Genomic DNA, 25,053 nt, shown 5'->3' on the forward strand with positions numbered 1-25,053 from the left:
TATAGGAACATTTTGGGATGGCAGTGACGTGTTGTGACAACCATTTTTGTAACTGGTTTAGGAAAGGTCCTGTGAGCGAGCCACATATTGTCTGCGTGAGTTTTACAAAATGCTCTGCATTTGCTTACGCTCTCTATTCAATATTAATTTGAAATCTTCCACTAGAAGCTGCCAGTTCCAGATCTTGCAGGAGGTTCCTGTGATTTTAAACAGCAATGCGGCGCACGCAGTAATAATGTGCATATGAAAATGACTAGCATATAGGCATTTAATAAAGACACATGGGTTGATAAAGTATTCCAAAAGAAACTCAAAAAAAATCTTTGCATCACTGAAACAGCTACTCAGTGTACAGTTCATGTACACTTAAGCTCCACTGGATTGAAAGCCTATTGCAAGCCCCCGTCTCAAAACTACATTATTTGTCTAGGTTGGAGACTAAATCCTGCTCCCATTCCAAAGCCGATTGCTGGTATTTAGAGTATCTACCCAGGTCTCTAGGCATGTGCAGCTGTAGCTTCTGGAGCATCAAATACAATTTCCCACCCTATGGCCGATAGATGAATAGGAGTACGTATGTTTAGAAAGATCTAAACATCAAGCATTTATTTAAAATGTGACAATGCTTTTGACACAACAGCCCTCGTACATCTCTTTGGAGTGATGACTTTGGTTGTTTCACTCTCAGCAGCATGCCCTTACTAGTTACCCCAGAATGTAAATAAAAGGCTAATGGACAAAAAGGGGCTTCTAGCTACTAACGTGAATCACTTTTCTTAAAGTGACAATTCCACAGTTAGCAGAAAAACAGTGTAAACACCAGAAGAATGTAAAAAAAGAAAAAAAAAATAAGTTCGTGTTCGGTTTCATCCATCTTTTTACCTGACAATTACAGTCCTCAAGAAGCAGCGTCATACATGCAGAATACAACTATGCAGCACTGGCAACAAGATAAACAGCTACTTTATACAATGAATGCCATACACAGCCGTTATGAACTACCGATACTAAAAATGAAATTCCAAGATGCCCAAAGATAAACTGTCAACAATGAACCGGTAGAGCTGCCATCTCTTCAGCGGCCAAAAGGAACAGTGTTAACTGTATTCTTCGCTCTGGAAACGGGGGGCAGAGTTTCTGGCAGTTTCATTCTCCTGTGTTGTGATTAAGTCTATAATGGCTGTCAGCAGTGCAGTGTCAGTTGATTTAGTATTGTTCCAGTCCACAGGGTGTGGGTTTTCTATTTTCTCTTGTAGAAGGTCATCCAATTCTTTTTTCAAATCCTGCGGATAAAAGGATGTTGGTTCAGAAAGAAACCCAAGAGCGGAAAGTTTCGAAAGTCATTCTATTTTTCTATAGTGTCAAAAACTTAATACATACTTGGAAATGAAATGTATTCTTCTCTTTCATTATTCTGCATTTTGCTAAGAATGTGTGTCAAACCTCTTGGAAATTTAACTAGCTCTTTTCTGTCCAGTTAAATGGAACTTACTTTAGGCACAGCTTTATCTGTTTCGAGTTATTCAAGAACTGTACTGTATAAACAAAGTAAGTTTCTCATAAGGATAAAAAAAAATTGCCTAAGGAGTCAATGGGTTGTATCCAACTTAAGTTATAGGCAGAGGAAGCCCACTGAAATTAATGGAAGGAAGTTAGCATTGTCCCTTAATTTCAATGCATCTACTTTAATAATGAATTTGGATACAACCCAATGTCTTTAAAAGAATCCCATTTTCAAGCTGAAATAATAGTTGAAGTTGTGGTTTAGTTAAACTGCATATTTTCACATCTTGTTCAAATTTACAACTTCACTCTTGATAGCACTTTTTAACAGTAACAATAAAAATAGCTGATATAGGCCAAGAAAAGACTACTGTGAAAAAAAGATGAGGCAAAACACAATAAAAAGGCAATTATTTTTGAACATCAATTAGATAAGTTCAGTCTTAATTTAACATAAGGTGGTTGATATTTGATAAATAAGTGACATGTTTTAGTTTTTAAGATCCTATTGTACTTCTTCCCCAACCCCTTTCAGAAAAAAACTGGCATTGAAATCTGGTGCTTGATTGTACTTCATCTATCTCAAGGCACAGGTGGGGGGATTGAATGAACAGGGCTGTACACTGCTTATCTAAACAGTGATTCTCTCTGATTACTCCACTTTAAGTGCCTTTTTCTGGAAACAGATCTGGTGGAGCAGGAAAATATCCCCCCCTCCCCCCAGGAAGGAAGGAAGGAGAGAGCATTTCACGTGAAATCCTAAAATGACAGTTCTCTCCAAAATGAAATGCCTGAAAAGGACTGATGCCTGAAAAGATCTTTCAAGTTTATACTTTATAGGGAATTACAACACAGCAATCTAAGCAGATGTTAACATTTAGAAAAAAAGAAAGAAATGTTTTCGTAACACCATACTATATAAGCTGGTCCAGGAGTATGGCAGTTGTTTGTGTAGAAGAAAATCTGAAAATGAAATGGGCAGCCCACTCACCTTCACGAGCTGTGCTATTCTTGCTGGAGACTGAAAAACAATCCACTCATCCACAGCAATTGTATCCTGATCTTTGTCCTTCTGAATAGAAATATCTCCCCCAAAGAACAAAAGGCAGTATGGAGAGACTTCTGTGCAGTCGTACAGGTATATCTGTAACAAGGAATGCACATATAAACTATGTTACCATGTTCAAAATAGGGCACGAGAATGTACCAGTGCATACTGAAAATGGGAGCTCAAGTTACTTGGTTTTAAACTTGTGTGCAGTTCCTATGAAGTGAAATATTAATAATGTGGCAATCACTGGAAAACACTTCAGGTTCAAGGTTTTCCGAAGCCTAGACAATTATTCTTTTAATTGTGAAAGGTTTCACTCCCATAGTTAGCTGCATTACATACAAACAAGTGCTGAGCAAAGATTTGCTGATCTTATTTGACTAGAAACAAGAGTAGTCATAAGGCATAGCTAAAATATGTGATATCCCTAGGCCTGTAAAAAAAACAACAACACTACACCCTTTTACATTCCATGGGCTGTGCTTCTCAATGTGCTCTCCTCCCTTCTGGAATGACAGTCGTAAGATCACAAGAAGCATGGAGGACATGAGAATCTGAAGAATTCCACTGTGAGCAGCAGGCATCAGGAGGGAGAAGGGAGGGCACAGAACAGGAATGAAGCATCTCTCAACCAGGAGTTGTCATTTCGAGGCCCCTTGTAAAGTGCAGTGATAACTGCAGTGAGTGGAGCTGCGTACAGACCAAACTAGTTAAGCTAACTAAGACCGTAATTGCTTCAACAGAATAGACTGTGGAGAGACTTAAAATACACCCACATTTATCCTTAAAACAACACAAAATAAATTTTCACTTACACTGCTTGTCCTCATCTTCAAATGGTAAACAAGCCAGTTGTAATGGAATTCTGTCTCTTCAACATTGACAGACTTGGGATGGATGTAAACCGTTCCATCTGTTTTAGTGGAAACTTTAACCCTTAAGACACAGACAAATCACTTATAATTCAGCTACAAAGGAATAATATGCACATATGTTCAAAGATTTAAGATAACCGCCCTTCAAAAAGAGACTTGTAATGTGCCATTAGGGCTATCAGCAATTTCTAAATTAGATACTGCTGCAAGATATTTAGGCAAGAACTGAAAGGAAAAACAAGAAGGAATTTACGCATCTATACTTTAAAAAGTTCCACTTCAAAATCAGACTACAGTATCAGATTACTTTAAAGATTTGTGTTATATTAATTACAGAATAATAAGGTATCAGTTGAACTTCATTGCAATTTGTGTGCTCTATTCCCTTTTTCATTCTGAGCAAGAAGATATTGCTTGCATAAAGGATAATCCCAGTGATGGGGAAAGGAAAATTTTACTGTCCTGTCTATGATACTATCCTCATTTCAATTTCTCTTTTGAAACCCAACACATTTTCAAAACAAGAGGAAAATAAGTGTTTGATATACGGAAAGCCATTTTCTATCATCATTATTAGTGACCTATCCAGTCCAGGGCTTAGCATCAAAGCAAAATATAATCAATTTATTTTTGCTAGCCATCTATCAAATAAAACATAGATTGTGGAGACGGGATCAAGAGAACTCTGCTTATTCAGTCTTAAATTTTTATTTGTGGCTCCACCTAGTGGCAAAACTATGCTATTACATTTTGCTCAATTCAAATAGGAACGAGCAATCTGCATACTGGTTATTGTGCTAAGCATGCCTTACAGAAAGGACCACTATTTCAGACACAACTGACTTTTCTAGCCAAAAGAGCAGTGTAAAAAATTAATAAAGAAAATAAATAAATTTGTGGTTCTCACTTGGAATGATCTCCACAAAATTTCTGTTCATCTGGAGCTGCAGAATCCCAAAATTAACCCAAGTATCACCTGCCCAATCTGTTGTCTCACCTGCGTGTGTGGAGGGGGAGGAGGGGGGAAATAATCACATGCTCCCCCAGAACTCAAGTATTCCTAGACTACATAGTTAGCAACACAAGGAAAAATATATTCCAGCCTTCTTCCAACTACGTAGAAACCCTTGTTTAATATATTCACACACACACATTCTAGGTAAAAGAGCATGGAGAAGAAAAAGCCTTACATTTTTCTCTTTTTGCTGAAGTTTGCTCGGATCTTTGCAACCTTTGGATATAAGCCAGCACAAATAACAGCTTTGAGTAGCTTCTCATTGTCTAGAAAAGAAAAGAGCCAAGTGAATCAACAATTCACAAAGGGAGAACTGAAAGCGTATCTGGTGTACTGCTCCTCTTCAGAATTTACCTGAGTTCGTGTTGGATTTGGGATCTCTGGGGCTTCTACTATTCACAAACCCAGCTGCAAGGAGATGTTCAGCAAACTGCCCTTTCATGTTACGCAGCATCTAGAGAACAGCATGAATCGATCAATTTGTTCTTACAGATAATGTCAAACTAAATCTGTTTCAAAAGTGTATGTTTTCTCGCTAGAGACAAACAACTATTACCTGCAGAGTATTTGAAGAAAGAAAATACTCCCAGCAATAATCCTTTTCACACCTGAAGCCACGTCGCTGGGCCTCTTCCCAACCCTGAAAGCACAATTATTATTATTATTATTATTATTATTATTATTATTATTATTATTATTAAGTATAGGTCCTTTTAAAGGAAAACTGGAGCTGAACTGAATCTGATTTTTATATCTTCCTGATTTGAATAACAGATGGAATAAGAAAGCATTTTATAGAGTAGTAGTGTCACAATAAGAGTGACCTAAAAAAAATAATATGGAGTGCATTCATTCCTTTCACAGAGCTAAAATTAGACCCATATATTAAAATTGTTTAGAGCAAATCATAGCAGAAAACAATGAAACTTGGAATAAAAAGCTAACCTACTAGTAATACCCTCCTAGTGGTGCATCAGTTAAATTGCTAGCACATTTGCAAAGCTAAGCAGGGTCCAGCATTCTAGTTACAGGGTCCAGAATAGCTTCAAATTGGATTGGGGGGGGGGAGTGTTGAGATTCCTGAATTGCAGGAGGTTGCACTTAGATGACGCTCAGGGTCCTTTCCAACCACACAATTCCATTATTCTATAATCTCCATACTAAATGCATACTTGGGTTTAATACTAGTTTGTCACCACTACTAGTAAATCAAGTATGGACCGTGAAGATTTCATCTCTGTGCAATGTGAGCTGTTCATGCTAATATTTGAATCCTCTTTATATTATTTATTTAATAAACGATGTTCCCCCTGTGAATCCACCACCTGTCAACTAGAACAGTGCTTCCCAAACTTCACCCCGTCGTGGACAAGTTGAAAATTGCTGAGGGTCTTGGCAGACCATTTAATGACTTCTCTGCCTGTTGCAACAATTGTAATTCCATAGAATTCAAATTGTAATAAAAGCAGCAATGAAAATGACTATTCCATGCAATGGATGTGCTGTCTCACATCTTCAAACAAATACCCAGGAATGCCAGGGAACCACCATGAAACTTGCAGACCACTGTTGGTCAACGGATCACATATCTACCTTGAAAGCATTCACAATGGTGAGGTGATCACTTTTAGAACTCTTTGACAGTTCCTTTCTTCTTGCATCTGCTACTTTTTCTTTACCCTTAAGAGAAAAACACACAAAGTTGGACTAATCTGTGTATTAAAAAGAAGAAAGAAAGACTCAGGAGATATAACCAAGAAAAACTAAGTGCAATTTGCTGTAAGACTAAAACATAGCATATTACAAAGGGGGGGGGATCTTTCTGAAATTAAAGGCTTCATCTTCAAAGAAGAACACAAACTTAAATTTAAATAAAAATTAATTTTAACACTCTCTATAAACACTTTACCAAGGGAATGACAAAAGGATCCTTGAAGCTGAGGCTGGCAGCAATAGTGAGAACAGGATCTAAGCAACAGAATAAAGCTCCAAAGAGAATCATTTTTCCTATGTGTGGCTCCACTGGTAATCGTGCCAAATGAACTCCAAGGGGAGTCAGTTCTTCTTGCCTATCCAAGGCATTCTGTTAAAGGGATGACACAAAAAAGGAAGAAGAACATAAACAATGAAAAAGAGTATCAGCATTTGGTTGAAATCCTTGTTAAAGAAGCCTAAATTCTGTCCCTTAAGTTTTAAGGTAAGTTTCACATTTATTTAGAATAGCACCACCTGCTTTCATAATTACATTTTTCAGCAATAAGGTTGGGACAGCAGAGAAGAGTAGCAAATGTACTGGAATAAACATGGTTGAGGAAAACTGTGAGCAATAATCATGAAGACAACTCAGGTAGGTATCCAGGGTGAAGGTGCTGAAACCCCATCCACGGTTAGAATCTCCCTAAGTCTTTAGACTCATTGCCTCAGTTTTCTATCGCTCAGCAAGATGCTTGCTTTAAAAGTACCCAGATGCCATGTACTACTCCAAATTAATGAACGTACACACAAATTAGCAAATCATCAAGACACAAAATTCTGAGCACCGGAATTTCTTGTTCCAACAGAGTTTTAGGAATTGACTGCTTTTAATTAAAGGGCTGGTGCCGTGATGTTTTTAATGTAATTATTAGTATGTTTTAAACAGATATTATGTATGTATATAGTTTTAATTACATTTGAATGATTGATTTTTTTCTGTTTTAGCAGTTTTTCTTTTTATCTGTAAGTTGCCTTGAGTCCCATCAGGGAAGAAGACAGGGAAGAAGAAGAAGAAGAAGAAAAAGAGGCGAATTTTACTGTTGTTCTCAAAGCTTATTTGAATTTTAATAAAATACCAACTGAACAACTGTAACAAAATGAGCATGCACTGCCCATTGTGCTTTAACCAGTGTAAAAATTCATTCTCTTATTCCATTTCAATGTACTGATTTTTGTAGTTACATCCATCATTAGAAAAATTACAAAAACAGTCCTTTCCAAGTCAAAACTAGATATTATTCGATTTGGGTGAAGTTCAATTTTAAATTGCACTAAGATTTAAACTACACTTCTTAGTACAAAAAGAAGTTTATTAAATTAAGTGTTTGATGTTTTCCTTGCCTTAGATACTAAAATCATGTATAAAGCTTAGACAATATCAACAGTAAACATTTGTAATTGCTCAGTTTTCTGAATGATTTCTAAGAACCATAAATGAACATTCTCAAGCCTGAACAAGCCCTGAGTTCTACAAATGAAGGGTGCTATACAAATTTGTTACATAAAATAAACTATCAGTACAGGAAATAAACAAAAAATTACCAGCTGCATGAGATTTTTAATGGATAACAACACAGCATCACGTGATGGTGGATCCATCAATTTGCTCAGAAAATGGGCAATTCCTCCAAGCTTTAAGATCTGAAAGAAAACAAAGTTCATCCTATCAATACTACTTGAACGAACTCCAAATCTTTATGCTTGATGCAAAATCCTTTACTGGAAAGGCTACCCTAACAGGGTATATATTATATATATATTACCTTGATTTGCAAACAAAGTTCTTCCAAAGGTGTCCTCAGGATTTCTGGTAACTGATAATCGTCTAACAAACTAGCACGCAGACCATTGTACAAGTGGTAGCAGTTACCAGGCTGGACTCTGCAGGAAGTTAAAATATTTTGACACTGTAATAACATTGATGTGTTATAAGTAAAAGCGACTTAGCAGTATACCTTTTAGGCAAAACTCGCAATGAAAGAATGGGAAGCTCAGTGTACCATCAAGAAGCAATTATAAAGAGAAGCAATAATCTAGGACAGGGGTGGGGAACCCCAGGCACAGACACAAAATGAGACCCTCCAGACCTCTTAATATGGCCCTCAAGACTTTCCCCAAGCCACACCTCTCATCAGCACTACTTTGCCCCTTGAGTGCTTTTGCCTGGCTGGAATGCGTCCCTTTAAGAGTTCTGTGCCTAGATAGAGGGAGAGGTGTGTGCGTGCATGCGTGTGCACATGCACGCACCACGCACGCGCGCACACACACACACAAATATGTGTATGCATAAACCTCTGGCTCCTGCATAGTTGAAATGTAGCCTACTGTTCGAAGGTAAGAGTCATGGTTGTTGCTCCACCCTTTTTTGCTCTAGCCAATATTGCCACTGGCATGAAACCCTGGAAGGGAACACATCCCTTGAGCTAAAGAATGTTTGCCATATCTGATCACGGACAGCAGCCTGGTGCAACAAAATGAAGAAAATGTTACCAAACCAACACCAGCTTCTTTTTATATATGGCACAGGGAATAATAAATGCAAATATGGTGCGGGCAGGGATGATCTACCTGACAGTCTGACATATGTCAACAGAAAACTAAGGACCACAATGCACTCCCCTTTGCTCAGTATGAGACAATAACCTTATAGGATGGGATTGCACCAAATCTGCAATGCGGTGAAAGGTTATGCCTGATTGGTCTCACAAAGGATAGAATGGCAACTGTTGAGTGAAGCAACTTTGTGCAGCTAAACAGCTATGCACCTATTACACATTTTTCTATATTCACCAATGCTCTTGAATACCAGAGTTCTAGGCAAATTCATTTCCAAGTGATTATGTGGGAAGATATTAAGTACTTCCACAGTTAGTGGGAGTAATTTTCAGGTAGCAATACTGTGGAGAAAAACTCTTCAAGGATAGTGATGCTGAACTTTCTTTTTCTTTATGTACTATCTGGTAAGCAGATAATATCTAGAGAAACGTACTGAGTAAAAAATGCTAAGAGAGTAATCTACAGGACAAGATTTATTGGTACTACATGTACATTAAAGGTAAAGGTACCTCTGAACGTTAGGTCCAGTCGCAGACGACTCTGGGGTTGTGGCGCTCATCTCACTCTAGAGGCCGAGGAGCCAGCGTTTGTCCACAGACAGCTTCTGGGTCATGTGGCCAGAATGACTAAGCTGCTTCTGGCAAACCAGAGCAGTGCACAGAAACACCATTTACCTTCCCACCAGAGCGGTACCTATTTACCTACTTGCACTTTGATGTGCTTTTGAACTGCTAGGTGGGCAGGAGTTGGGACCAAACAACGAGCGCTCACCCCGTCGCGGGGACTCGAACCGCCGACCTTCTGATCAGCAAGCCCTAGGTTCTGTGGTTTAGACCACAGCGCCACCCACGTCCCTCCACATGTACATTAACTCACTACCAATTATTTGTGCTCAAGAGCCCAACCTCTGCTCACACAGCATCTCCACATAGGGAGAGAGGAAATCGGGCTACAAGACCTATACGTATCAACTAGGCATATGTGCTGTGCCTATAGTCCTACGTCTTAAGGTTTTATTTGAAGGAGTTCAACAAATACAAACAATGCAAGTGTCAAGATAGTGAAGAATTTTTTTCTATATGGTATTTTTAGACTGTAATAGAGAGATTGTGCTGCTGTTTAACTTCTAAAACTAAGTTTAAATCCCTGAAGAACAGTTGTGCTGGAATATGGAAGTAAAAAAAGAACCCTAAGAAATTCATGTAACTGCTTAAAGGCTAACAGAAGTATTCTGGTATAAGGCTTTGCAGGTTAGAGCCTCCTTTATCAAAGGTTTGATGATACAAGAGGACGCTCCAATCTATTCATGCTCCAATCTAAAATGCATTGGGCTCCACCATACCACTTTGGGTATTCAGTTTATAAAAATTAAATATCAAAGGGGCAAAAAAGAAAACAAAAAACTAAGCCAGCAAATGAAGTCACTAAAGGAAAAGCTTCAGATTAATCAATAAAGTCAGCAAAGTGAGGGGGAAAGTTAATGTATTTAAAGTAAACTTTAAATAATAAATCTATTATTATTAAATATTTGAAAATGTTCATTATTGCAATAGCCAAGGTTTCATAGATTACTCTTACCTTCCTGCTCTACCTTTCCTCTGCTTAGCGTTTGCTTTGCTAACCCACTCTGCAGCCATCGTGCTAATGTTGTTCTGTGTATCAAAGTTAGTTTCCTTTATCTTTCCTCCATCTATAACGTATACCACATCGTCTATGGTGATGCTGCAGAAATGGGAAGCAGGAAGAAATGGTTAGCTTTTGTACATCAAATAGAGACAATTTGCATTGATTACGGCAATCTGTAAAAGAAATTGCCCCTTACGAAACACACAAATTATACTGCAATCAATCATAATGAACAGAGACTACCAGTTGCTACAGTTTTGCTATTTCTTACATAATAAGCACAGATCCACCAAGGAGTGAAGTCTGCAAGAAAACCAAAAAGCTAAAAATGCTCAGACTGAAGCAAGACAAACTGAACATGTCAGAAGCTAAGACTATCGCCAGACATGCTTATGTTATTATTATTATTATTATTTTACAGATTCATAAACCACTTCACAGCCACAAACTACTGAAGTAGTGTGCAAAAAGATAAAGGAGGTAAAATACACAAAAATAACTAACAATAAACCAATTTTTACATTGATACAATTAATAACCCATAAGATGACTGGGTCATACTTAAGGGAAAGTTTTTACATCTAATCATCAAGACAGCAGGCACCTGTCTAACTTCAGTTTTAGTACCAGCTACAGAAAACAACATTAAGCATACTAATCTAGAAATAAGTTCTATTTTTAAGCCAGCGTGTTTTGGGTTGGAGCCTTAGGATAATCGGCTGCAAGCATGCTTAATGGAAACTGTTAGGCCTTGGGGTTTTCCAACAAGCAATCCAGTCTAGGCAGCACTCCTATCTAATTCCCAAACTGTCAGTGTAATGGATATTGAGGAGGGAAGAGTCTGGGTTATAACTTCTTTTGCCTAGCTTCATGTGCACTGTTTTAGGGATGAGGGTCAGTTTAGACACCTAACTTATTCCACAGGCCATCAGATATTGCTTAATGCTGAAGCCAATTTATAAAAGCCAAAAAGGAACTGTTGATCATATGGTAAACAGTTTTTCTTAATGAATGCAGCTCCCCCTGCAGCTCCAAGCCAGGAAATGCCAAAGTTTCAAGGCAAGGCTTTGCTGTTGCTCCTCTCCTCTTAAGGCTCAGTCAGCTTCATGTCTAAACTCTAGGCACATCTAATTTTACCTCCCCTCCACTTTCCATACCTGCTTGTATTTTCTGTTATTCTTCCTCACCAAAAAGGAAAATGCAAAAACATTGTTTACCTCGGCCTTTATTCTCCCCTCCCCCACTTTTTATTGGGCTCCAGGAGGACTGAAAACTGTTTCCCTTTCAAAGAAAAAAAGGGGGGAAACATTGCAGGCATTGTGCTTAAAAGTGCCAGCATTCAAAAAGAAACTCCACGGATTAATTGGGCAGCACTCAAGAGAGAATGTGTTGCTTTCCCTTGTACAGTATATGCATTCTACATTAAATTTCCACATTAACTACCTGATGAATCCAAAGTAGAAAAGCAGCTTCACTGTACATGTTTTTAATTTATTTTATTGCTCATTCCACCACATAAAGGAATTAAACATTTTAATTTACACTTTTGATGAAAATACTCCTTTTGCCCAACAAGTTAATTTCAAGGATTGCTAGAAGCATAAACAAAGATTTACCTAGTCTCAGCGATGTTGGTAGCAATTACAATTTTACGGACTCCAGGGGGGGTCCTTTTAAAAACCTAAAGGAAAACAAAAACAAAATCAGAAAGAGAAAGAGAAAAAGTGTTTCTTCCAGAAATTTCTTTTTCATCCTAATATTTGTTCACTTAATTTAATTTTTTTCAGTCAAGACATGCACATGCATACACTCATCACTAAATTTAAACACCAGAGTAACTACACATTAATGGATAGTTGAAACATTTTATTAAGGTTTTATTACAACAGCAATCCAAGAAGAAAAGAGTTATTTGGAATGAAGGATATGATTTCTTGAAAAGCAGGTGGATAGAAGCATCCCATGTTTTAACAGGCATGGCAGAATCCAGTTGAGACATTGTGTTCTATATCATAGGGAGTGGCTGGGGAAACCCAGCCAGATGGGTGGGGTATAAATAATAAATAAATAAATAAATAAATAAATAATTGTTATTATTATTAGCACATGAGCCCACACTCTGATCCCAATTTCCAAGGCCATGGAGATTCCACAATATGACAAATTGAATCCTTCCTTGCTGCATGGTAAGACTGAAATCAGGTTTTTTTTAATGTTACTTAAAATAATAAATATGATTGGGCAACAAATAAACATATGCACTTGAATTCAGAGAAACAACAGGGGGAAGGGGGAGGATGGAATATGACCTCCCTGCTTCACTCATCTTAGTGGTAGTCACCCCAAATACCTCACTAAAGGGTTGTGAGACCCTGCTAAATAAGGTGGGTTATGGGGTGGGGACTGAAAATCAGAGGCATATTTGTTCCCAGAAGTTATCTTCTACCCAGTATTTCCACCAGCATTTCTCTGGATCCAACCAAGTAAGTTATGTGAAGGCACAGCTGTTGCAGTCATTCTACTTCAGTTTAAAAAACTGAAAACAAATTTAGAATACTCTATACCAAAATAACGACCACTGCTAATTATAAAACTTACCTGGGTCTGGTTAACAGTAGGCATCAACGAATGCAGAGGTATAATAACGAACCTATCTGAAAAATAAAATCGGCATTATGGTACTACTCTAAGTAAAATTCAGTTTGAAAGAAAAACTAAAAATCTAGAAAAAATTAAAAATATAAATGAGGTACAGTTATAGGAAAAATGAACTATTTTCTTCAAGAAGCCACAGCTTCTTGTTACAAATAATATTTTTGAAAGCACTAGTTAATTTATTCATTTTATTTTGCCAATAAGAAAGAAAATTCATAACCTTTCTATCTTTTGCCATAAATATCGCCTTGTAGCATTAAACTGAAAAAGTCTTTGAGGTCAGCAGCTTGTTAGGTAAAATTAAACCTTTGAATATTTTAAATTTATTGCTAGAATCATTAACGGCTATCCATTTGATTCCCCCAAATAAACTGATCTGCTCTCAAAGGAAGTGCAAAGCTCAACATCCTTGAAACATTTGTTCCACAGTGGGTTATGTTTGTGCGATGTCATCATGCGAAACCACATTAAGGATGGAGACTGCTATCCTTGACATTTAACAGTAACCAATTTATTCGCGGGCATGGACAAACTTGGCCCTCCAGCTGTTTTGTGACTACAACTCCCATCATCCCTAGCTAAGAGGACTAGTAGTCAGGGATGATGGGAATTATAGTCCCTAAACAGCTGGAGGGCCAAGTTTGGCCATGCCTGAGTTAGGGGGATTTACCAGCCAACACTGTAACTGACATGCCACCCCAGATGCTATCATTTACTGGTCCCCTGCAGTGGCTGTTGGGATGCCAGTTCAACCATTGAACTGCATTCAAATGCATTTTTAAGAAAGACAGTGGGAATTATGGTTCTGGCAGTCATGCAAAGGGGAAAGATGCAGGGCAACAGGAAGAGGGGCAGAGGCTCAGAATGGCAGCTAGCAAAGTTCAGCAGGCTTTAGGGACAGAGAACCCTGCCCTCCAAAGTGTTACTGAAGCATCTTGACAGGGCTAATTTAACTGCTCATCCTAATTTAAGACTATTTAATGTAGGCCAACATTCATTTGAAAAGGGTAGCTGAATTCTGAACTTGTCTGCCAGTTTGCATATGCTTAGGACGGTGAACATCAACAGCTATGTTGGCACAATTTACAATCTATGATGCTGTGTTGATAGCGGTGCCAAAAGGTGCTGGGAGGGTTTGGGTAACAGTTTATAAAGAAAACCCCTAGTTCGCAGCAGAATATTTTAAGAAAATCAAAGAAGATGATTTACCTGACTTAAACATAACTTGAGACATCAGAAGGTCATTTAGAGTGCTAATGTTGTCCCATCCAGGGAGAAATACAAGTATTGCACCATCCTACATGAACACAGGTAAATGGAGAAATCGATTATCCAACATGGATCCATAGTTCAACCCATAAAGCACACATCATGGCCAAGTTCAGACATGTTGTTAAGCCACAATTTAGGAAGTTTGGATCCCGCTCACAAATTTAATTTGTTTCACCTAATGTTGATTTGTGCCCCCTCCACAGGGTCTCACCTCCTCTTTGAATAGTCAGCTTGTTTACAAAGTGAGTGGTGCAATCAGTCTGTTGCCTGGTAGGATGAGGAGGGTACAGAGGTCTGTGAAAAGGCCAGCAAGAAACTCTTAGCTGCCCAAGTAGTTTTGTTTGAGTCTTGCATCCGTGCACTCAGATCGGTGGCAGGGAAGGGGCAACACAACGAATTAGAATTAATCCAGGGTACTGAACTTGGATGTAATGGCAGACTACAGTTAACATAAGCCAAGATTCATGGACCAATTTTAAACTATGGGGTTTCAGAACATGATTTGTTAGCCAAAAACAAGCCATGATTATCCCACTGGGACAGATTCATATGTGCAAGCAAACCAGGGATTAAGCATTGCATCCAATTCAACCTGTAAACTTTATTTTTGGTATTTCTAAAACCTTGCAATCACATTCTTAATATTATTTGCAATTTGAAAATTATATGCAGCAGAAACACTTGATTCTGAATAACTTTTCTCCCCTAGTACCACTACTGTCACTATCACAATTTTTCAGGGAATAGAGCAAAGCGACAAAATACCATTGAAAGCATTGGTAATCATGAAGGCAGTATTATCTGCGTATGTTCAATTTTATTATGTGAACCAACGTGAAAGACATTATTGCTCAAAAACTATCTTAAAATACTATTTCCTATTTTCAAAACTTATGGTGTTAAATAAAATGGGATTAAGCTAGAACTTAGTACAAAACAAACATTCTAGTCCCTGAAATGTTTGCTTGGGAGCAAGAGACATTGAAATATCCTGTTGAAGCCAAAGGATGTGTGATTTGGGTCTGAAAAGCATATACTCAATTTTTTCTCTAAGATTAGTGCAGTATTAACTTTAACATTACAAGCACAGAAAAACATTTGTAGCTGTTGTCTTTGCTTGTTTGTAAACAGAGTACAGTGGTACCTCAAGTTACAAAAGCCTCAGGTTACAAACGCTTCAGGTTACAAGTTCCGCTAACCCGGAAGAGTTAACTTGAGTTGAGAACTTTGCCCCAGGATGAGAACGAAAATCGTGTGCTGACGACGCAGCGGCAGCAAGAGGCCCCATTAGCGAAAGCACGCCTCTAGCTAAGAACAGTTTCAGGTTAAAAACGGACCTCCGGAACGAATTTAAGTTCGTAACTAGAGGTACCACTGTAGTTAAGATTCCAGTCTACTCTTGAATTTCTACTATGATGTAACTGGAATACAACAACGTTAGCATAGCCCCTGTTTGCAGTATTGTGGTGGTGCAGTGATCGTGCCTGGAAATCAGAATATTTCTTTACTAGAGCCAAAGATACAGGACCATGGCCAACAACAAACAATAGTTTAATAATTCTTCAATCATATAATCAACTCTTGTAACATATAAACAACATTTTTAAAAAAGACAGTGAAAACAACTTTATGTATTAACACATACAGGGAGAAGAACTTTATATTAATCCCTGTGATTTCATATACCTCACATCACAAGTGCACAGTTGCCTACATAAATTCCAAGAAAACAATTCTATACAAAATAATTTTCCTCTACAATCATTGCGTAGAACCAACACCAACTTATATTGTTTTTTAATCATGATGAGCATGAGTCAAATTTAAGCCTTTTTAAGTTCCATTTATTTTAGTAAGGGTTAAGGTTAAGTTAATGCTTAAGTCTCTTCTCTTGAAATCTAGCAGATTTAGAATCAATTAAGTTTAATTAGGTTGACCTAATTTAACTAAGAAGAGGAAATAATTTAAAAAGTGAAGTCATATTTAGCCAAGTTGAAACTCACCTCTTCTTCAAGAGCAATGTATTTGATCAGTGCTGCAATCAAATCAAGGTCAACTTTCTCATCATCCATCATTCCCAATGCATCAATTGTACTTTCTGAATACCTAGAAATCACGTAGAAATAAAAAGCATTATTTAACCATATGTGCTACAGTTAAGTTTAGCACAAATACACAGGCTCTTGGTTTATACAAATAGCAAAAAAGGAGACTGGTTAAAATAAACACAGATCAACAGAAGAAACTGCTGAAAGAAGACAGCAGAACAGAGTGGATCCTATTTGTTTTTAAGCACAGAACAAATGTCAGTCTCTTTTAAACAGAGAAACTGCATGTTTATACAGAAATTCTACTGTGTTTAATAATAATGATAGATTTATATATCACCAATCTGGCTGGGTTGCCCCAGCCACTCTGGGTGGCTTCCAGCAAATTAAAACATCAAATATGGTTTGCTCCCTAGAAAGTGCTAGGATTGCAGCCATAAAGTGTCTGTCACATATGTAACAAAAATCTGAAAGTCGTACAAAAGTGAAAAATAACCCTACCGTCCTCTCAGCTGCTTCAAATAATCTGGCCACTGCTCATGATAAATTTCTTCTTTTTCTTCCTTTTCTGGCCTGCTTATGTGCCCCTGCATAAACCTCTTTTTCCAATGTGGTCTGCGATCCGTATTTTCTGGAATGTATCTTCAGAAATAAATATAACATTCAGTAATAATGTTTGCATATTAAGTAAAAAAAAAAATCATTCTAAAAATCTCAATATAGTCTTCATATTGGGAGAAGTCAGGAATCATTATACGTCCAAATTCTGAGTTTTGATACCACAATGTAAAAAGGAACTAAGAGGAATCATCTTCACACTAACCGTAGCTTCTCAATTACATCTTCCAAAAGGTACTCCTTGACAGGATAGGTGAATCCAGGAATATGGATCATAGGACAACTGTCTGTATAAAAAGGGGAAAATATATATTACATCACCTACATTTTATCAAACTGCATCATGCTTGAAAACAAGATACAAGACACAACTTACAGAATAGCTAGAAGCATGAAGCTTATCCAAATAAAACCTTTTTTAAAAATGCTATTGTTATAGTAATCAAAAAAGCTAGTTAGGTTGTTTTTATTCTACTAGAAAGACCAAAGGGATTTAGAATGTTTAGGGAAGTTTTTAATGTTTGATTCTGTTTTTAAAATTCTGTTAGGAGCCACCAAGAGTGGCTGGGGAAACCCAGCCAGATGGGTGGAGTATAAATTATCCTTGGCATGAACTCAAGTGTTCAAAATGCTGCCAAAGATATTGTTCACTGAAGTAAAATGTTTATTGCACACAGAATATGATACTTCACCTGATAAACTGATTCTGACAAAGAATAGTTATACCACAATATGTGTGTGTCTTTTAAGGCGTCATAGAACTATTACATGAAAATGCCAAGTATTCAGCGTTTCATTTCATGCAGAGATAAACTAAAAAAATAAACAGCATATATTTTGTCTATTTTCAGAAATACAGGCAACTCCACACTTCTGCACAACTGTGCACATGTGTGATACCTGAAACCCGGAAGTGGTGGAAGCGAGCTGGAAAGTCCTCCTGGCTCGTGAGGAGACTCTCCCCAGAGCCCAAAGAGGACATTCTCTTTGAGCTCCGGGGACGGTCTCCTCATGAGCTGGTGTTGTAGTGGGGTTTTATTGATGCTGCTCAGCCTCCCCGCCTAAAAGCTGACAAGTGACAAAGCAGCGGCAGCCTGGATTGTAACCCCCACATAAGAAGGAAGGCACCTGTATTTTTTTGTACTATGATGCTTCCACCATTCATAGCAAAATACAGGGGATTATTACACTTGTAAAAATGTAGATAATTTCACACACCAAAATAGTCTGAGAACTTCTCGGCATTCAGCGTAGCACTCATCAATATGACTTTCAAGTCGAGTCGTACACTTAGCAGATCTTTGATTATGGTCATTAAAACATCTGATTGGAGATTTCTCTCATGGATTTCATCAAGGATTACATGACTAACACTGGCCAACTCCCTACAACAAAAGAAGCACAGAACTGATAACCCCCCATGCTCATAAACAAAATGTTAATTAGCAGATATGAAATAAATGGAAATGAGTACTGCAAATACAACTATTAGCAGCAGCTGATAAAGCTTTGAGGAAACACATTCGAAATTTTCTTTTGAAACAGAGAAACACATACTTATCTGACTGGAGCCACTGTAGGACAATTCCTGTTGTGCAGTACAAAATTGAGCCTTGTTTCCTTGGCAACCGGCTGAAAGATAGCCATTAAAAACAATACTTCAGTTCCTCTTGATATTGCTTTCGAAAAAGCCAGAAAATACTTTTAAGTGTTATAATGACAGTCAGTACACCTTCAGCTGCACTCACTTACTAAGATTCAAGCATCCAATGTGTGGTTGTGCACAATGAAAATAAAGGCTGCAGTTCTATACACACTTATTTGGAAGTAAGCTTAGTTGAAGTCAACTGGACTTCTGAGAAAGCATGCATAGTTTGCCTTCATGGTATGTTCAGCATGCAGCCAACAAACAGAATGTCTAGAGTATGACACAACAATGCTTAATTAACCCATTTTACAAGTTGTTGCTAATCCAAACAACACACACAAATGCCACTGTTTCTTTCTTGGTTGCTCACCTGTTTTATATATACACATTCCTTCTAGAGGAACATAAGGTTTAACTTGAGAGCAGCTTAGCAGAATAAAAGCTGCAGTGAAAAGTAAAGTCTTGTGAGCACAGTCGATTCAAAGGCAAGTGGGTGGCCACTTACATCACAACTCTGATTGGTGCTCTACTTGATACTGTATTGTATTTGTAGCAATTCCTCACAAATATTTGTGGTACAGTGTTCCTATTTGTGGCAACACCCACAATTTGTGACAGCAAAATTCCAGGTGGAATAATTAACACCTGAAAATACCATTCCCACAGTGCAGCTTATCACTTGGAGCTCTGTCTGCATGGCTGTATACACAAATACCTCAAATGAAATCTTACAGCCCAGCCAATAAGCATTTGTGCTGACACAATTATTCACAGGACAGGTTACTAATTTTGTCACCAAAAGTTACATCGCTGCATCTGTGGAAGGAGAACCCCCTAGGTAAGTAACAGCACAGCAGGGATGCTAAAACATATGCCCACTCTAGTCTGTGCATAGACATTCTTCAAGTATAAAAACTAGCAAGAAAATACTCATGTACCTTTCAAGCCGAATTTGATATCCTGTACTCTTTCCATTACCACATACTTCAGCCCTTTCTGCCGCAACTCTCTCTGCTACCTTAACATTAAAGAAAATCTGTTAATGTTTTCTTCTTTGTAAATATGGTTACTTTATCCCAGAACAGACATAAATGTTACTTACAGAGATAGCACTGATCCTTCTAGGCTGAGTACATACAATCCTGCAGGAAGACCCCTTCCCTCGCTCAATGTAGTCATCCAAGATGAACTGAGTAACTTGAGTTGTCTTTCCGCAGCCAGTTTCCCCACTTATAACAGTTACTCGACTGCTATTTATGATGTTTACAAGCTCCTATTAAAAAAAATAAAAATGAAACACACAGTAATCACTCTGCTACGTGGAGATATGCTTCCATGCCCTCGTTCAATTATGCACTGAACATTACCCACTCTATAAAAAATACAACAGGGACTGAAATTGTTTAATGGTGTTTCTCAACACAGTAGAACACACAAACATTTTCCACTAAATTCTCATTGCCTTTTAACATTTCATCGAATATTTTTCTTTTCCAAATCTTAATGCTCATCTGAGTTAAGACAAAAAGGCTCATATTCAAGGTATGTATTTACCTTTCTCATTCCATAAGAAGGCAACTTCTCGCGAAATCTCTGCAAAGTAAAGAAAAATTAAGTGAAAATAGAGTATATTTATAACAGATATTTATAAATTTGGTTAGCAAGTTGCATATGATTAGTGATGCTGTTAAGCTATGAACTGAAGCACCAACCTATTTTTAAAAAACATGTTAATGTTCCATCTAAGATGTTCAGAATCATATATATTAATAATAAATGTATTCAGCTGCAACACAACATTAATGCTTGCCTTTTTCACTAAAGGAGAAGAGGAACTAGAACTATATCAACCTCTGACTGCGTTCCTAAGCAAGTTCCTTGAGGAAAGTCAGGTTTTTAAAGTTCCTGTGCCTCTCAATGCAGTAAGAATAAAATTGGAATGAAAATACTATTTATTTATAATTTTTTTTGGGGGGGGAAATGTAGCCGTGGCTGCCGCCCCAAGCCTTGCACACGCCTGCCCGAAGCACGGGGCACCCTCCGGAGGGCTCCCTGTGCTTCGGGCGTCAGGCTGCCGCCCCAAGCCTTGCGTGCCCGGCGGGAGCTCCGGAGGGCTCCCTGTGCTTCGGACAACAGGCTGCCGCCCCAAGCCTTGCGCGCTCGGCGGGAGCTCCTGCCGGGCGCGCAAGGCTTGCGGACACTCGCCCGAAGCACGGGGAGCCCTCCGGAGGCTGCGCAAGGTTTGCAGACACTCGCCGGGGCTGCAGGCTGCTGCCAGCAAGCCTTGTGAGCCCGCGGGAACTCCCGCCAGGCTTGCAAGGCTTGCGGATAGCTTCCTGAAACCTGGAGAACGAGAGGGGTCGGTGCGCACCGATGCCTCTCGCTCTCCAGGCTTCAGCAAAAGCCTGCATTCGCCCCATAGGACGCACACATTTCCCCTTCATTTTTGGAGGGGAAAAAGTGCGTCCTATGGGGCGAAAAATACGGTAATTTCTAGCCAAAAGCATTTATGCATACTTCTACTGGTAAAGGTAAAGGTAACCCTGCCCGTACAGGCCAGTCGTGTCCGACTCTAGGGTTGCGTGCTCATCTCGCTCTAGAGGCCGTGAGCCGGCGCCGTCCGAAGACACTTCCAGGTCACGTGGCCAGCGTGACGAAGCTGCTCTGGCGAGCCAGCACCAGCGCAGCACACGGAAACGCCGTTTACCTTCCCGCTATAAAGCAGTCCCTATTTATCTACTTGCACTTAAGAGTGCTTTCGAACTGCTAGGTGGGCAGGAGCTGGGACCGAACGACAGGAGCTCACCCCGCCGCGGGGATTCGAACCGTCGACCATACAATCGGCAAGTCCCAGGCACTGAGGTTTTACCCACAGTGCCACCCGCGTCCCATACTTCTATTGAGGTAGATACAATTAGAGATCTAGCATAGTACAAATGGGAATACACTAGTGCAATAGAGCTTCATCTTCCCCTCCTGCCCTCAACATGCCCCAAAATCTTCTCTGGAGACTACCTGCATTTCAATATATCTGGAATCAGTTTTTTTCTTTTTCAATTCTTCTTTAAGTTGCTCATCTAAATCAACATCAGGTTTATTTTCTTCTAAGAGATATTCTGAATCTTGATCAAGGAATGTTTTTTCCAATATTGGTCTAGTTCTTTTAGATGCCCTCTCAACAACAGGTTTTTCCACAACAGGCTTTGGTTTGGGAGGGGTCTCCTTTGTGTACCTGGAAAAGGTGTGGTTAAGCATAAGTCATCCAGCTCTAAGAAACACACATCAGTAGATAAATTTAGCATTTATAGTTTTGATCTACAGTCCTGTGTCCAGCTATGAGTAACTAGGTGATCCCATCCTGTAAACAACTTAGGTGGCAGCTGGCAAGCAGATAGCTCAGTCAGTAAAGCATGAGACTCTTAATTTCAGGGCTGTGGGTTTGAGCCCCAGGTTGAGTAAAAAATCCCTGCATTGCAGGAGGTTGGACTAGATGACCCTAGTGGTCCCTTCCAACTCTACAATTAGAACTCACTGCTCTGCTTGCCTGGATTTTCCTCCCTCCCACACCCCACCGATATTTTGCCACAGTACTATCCCAGTTATACCCTGTGTTGTATAATCCCCAAGAGGCCACAAAGTTGCAAGGCAAAACAAACAAAAACCTGAGATGAAAGTAGCTCAATAAATGTCACTAGCTACAGGCAACCCCCAATTTGTGCAGGGGGTGCATTCCAGGTCATTGTGAAATTGCGTGCAACTGAAACAGCCTGCAAACAACCCACTCCCCCCCCCCCGACCCACCTTTTAGTGATGTCTTTTATTACATTTCCAGGCGACTTCCAGATTTGGCGCTGTGCACATATTGGTTGTGCCTAAAACAGGGGTTGCCTGTATTTTAGTCATTATTATTCCAAATGGCCAATATTTCCCAATTTAGAAATACTGTTATGATGTGATGTTCCATTAGAATATTAAATACGAAAACAAATGAAACTGAATACAAATTACTAGAGTGTTTGATAGTAAAACAGAACATAGCATGGCATGTTTAACTATTTTATAATGCAAACTACCTTTCAGTTGGTTTGCATACTGCTAACATACTGCTAAGATTTGACATGAAACAAAAAATATTATTACCCTTCTTCATCAGACCACCAAGACATGGCTTCCTGTTCTTTTTCATTTTTGCTCTGGACAGTGTTCAGCAACTGCACAATCTGTTCTTCTCTGCGCTCATCCATATGCACCACAGCTCTCTATATATGGAAAGAACAATGGATTTTAACAAAATCTTAAAGTATAACATACTCCATGCTCAAAAATCTTGCTCCAATTATCTCAATGACGGACACTCCTCAATATTGTAAAAGGAGGACTACATATTCTAAATACTAAGGATATGTCAAGTTACTACTATACTTTAAATTTAATGTTCTGTACAAAGTTGAGAAAGTCTTCATTATCCCTAACAGAAACACATAGTAAAATTCTCTGTCAGCATGCACCATAGGACACCTGCACACAAATCTTCTCCATATGGAAGAACATTTCCTTTCATACATACATGTGAGGAAAATGAATGCTATTCTTTATTTTATACCCACCTGAGTGGCATATACATGGATACAACTACTCGATGCTCAAAGAGGTTCCTTTAAGCATCATGCAAATGAAAATGGCATCAGCCACAACAAACGTGCCTTGTGGGGCATGTTTGCGGGACATTCTTCAAACCTATTTTAAAAGTCTGACCTGTCATCCCCTTCCTCTCAACTTGTAGCCAAACCCCCAATCCTCAAAATATGCCTTAGAGGGTTGAGAGGCTCAGTGGAACAGATTCGGGGCATACATGGGGAGAGAAAAGGAACAATAAGCCCTGCTGCAGAAGCAGGACGCCACTCATGCAGCAATGGATACAAACCTTGGTAGGATTACTGAAATGCCCTCTATAGGGGACTTCCTTTGCTCTTGACTCAGAAACTGCTACTATTGGGGGGTGGGGTGCACGCATTTGGCAGATAGAATGGGAAATTGGATGTCCAACACCCCCAACCTTGCAAAAAGTGGGGTGAGATTTGCCGCCTTGGGCCAGTCACTCCGACTGACGGAGGACAGGACTGGGCAGAAGAGTTGTCTTTCTATTTCTGCTGGGAGCCTGAAGGGCCCTGGCCTGCTTCTTTCCACCTGGCTTGGGGAGGGGCCTGACAGCTCCATAAAGGAGTGCTTCTGCTGCTGCTGGGCAGAGAGGGCTCCATTTTTGTTTGGTTTTAAAATTGCTTTTATTTTTAATCTATGTCATTTTAAACTGTGATTGATATTAATGCTGTATTCTTAGTTTTAGGTTTTATGAATTATGTGGAAATTGTTTTCCATTTGGCTGTGTACTTTCTGATGTGTTTTATTTACTGTTTATAACTTTTGTCATGCTGGTAATTACGGTATGCAAATCTTGTCATGCTGTAAGCCGCCTTGAGCATTGTTTTAACTATGGAAACGCGGAACACAAATAAAATGATGATGATGATACTGTCATTTCCCTAAACGGCCTTGGTCCTGTATACCTGAAGGAGCGTCTCCACCCCCATCGTTCTGCCCGGACACCGAGATCCAGCGCCAACGGCCTTCTGGCGGTTCCCTCATTGCGAGAAGTAAGGTTACAGGGAACCAGGTAGAGGGCCTTCTCGGTAGTGGCGCCTGCCCTGTGGAACGCCCTCCCATCAGATGTGAAGGAAATAAGCAGCTATCCTATCTTTAAAAGACATCCGAAGGCAGCCCTGTTTAAGGAAGTTTGTAATATTTAATGCTGTATTGTTTTTAACACTCGATTGGGAGCCGTCTGGGGAAACTCAGCCAGATGGGCGGGGTATAAATGATAAATTATTATTATTATTCCCCAGCGCGCTCAGGAAGAACGAGGTAGGCAGGGGCGCCGCACCAGCTTTCAAAGGGCCTCTTGGATGTGGGCACTTCCAAAAGAGCTGGCCGACAGGTAAATTCCTCAGGAACGAAGGGCTTCACCGGAGGCCTCTTCTCTCAAGCGCCACCCCCCTCAAGGGGTCCCGCAACGACACACCCTGAGGGCGCAAAGGGCGGGCAGACAGAGCTCGGCTGGCCACCCTGAACCCCCCCCCCCTCACCCACCTGCTGCCTCTCGGCCTCTTTGCTCTTCTCGCCCTGCCGCCGCGCGTACCACAGGCCAATCTCGCGGCCCTTCAGGTGAGGAGGGGGTCGGCCCCGGCCGCCGCCGCCGCCGCCGCCACCTCTTCCGCCGCCTCCCGCTCCGCCGCGGCCAGACGACGACGACGACGACGACTGCGAAGCGCGGGGCCCTCCCCCGCGGCCCCGATCCCGGCGATGCTCGTAGCTCATCTTGCTGCCGCCGCTGCCAGGTACTGAGAGTCTCCCGAGCCGGCCGACGCTAAAAGGGA

General features: G+C 39.7%; 1 protein-coding gene across 1 annotated transcript; it reads right to left on the bottom strand.

The window, feature by feature from the left end:
- Nucleotides 1-579: 579 nt before the first annotated feature.
- Nucleotides 580-25,052, bottom strand: DHX36 (DEAH-box helicase 36). The gene is made up of 25 exons (XM_081862225.1): nt 24,767-25,052; nt 22,763-22,881; nt 21,638-21,854; nt 20,177-20,215; nt 19,725-19,895; nt 19,561-19,640; nt 18,532-18,606; nt 18,193-18,359; nt 17,180-17,261; nt 16,858-16,998; nt 16,312-16,414; nt 14,246-14,333; nt 12,980-13,035; nt 11,998-12,062; nt 10,334-10,477; nt 7,963-8,080; nt 7,742-7,840; nt 6,354-6,527; nt 6,038-6,124; nt 5,001-5,084; nt 4,799-4,898; nt 4,620-4,710; nt 3,370-3,490; nt 2,495-2,647; nt 580-1,283 (listed from the first exon to the last, which is right to left on the bottom strand). Exons 1-25 carry the CDS (start codon nt 24,992-24,994, stop codon nt 1,098-1,100), a joined length of 2,988 nt encoding a protein of 995 aa, XP_081718351.1. The 5' UTR covers nt 24,995-25,052; the 3' UTR covers nt 580-1,097.
- Nucleotide 25,053: the final 1 nt, after the last annotated feature.

The sequence above is a fragment of the Podarcis erhardii genome, assembly GCF_964252035.2.
Source record: "Podarcis erhardii genome assembly, chromosome: 5".
Taxonomy (NCBI): Eukaryota; Metazoa; Chordata; class Lepidosauria; order Squamata; family Lacertidae; genus Podarcis; species Podarcis erhardii.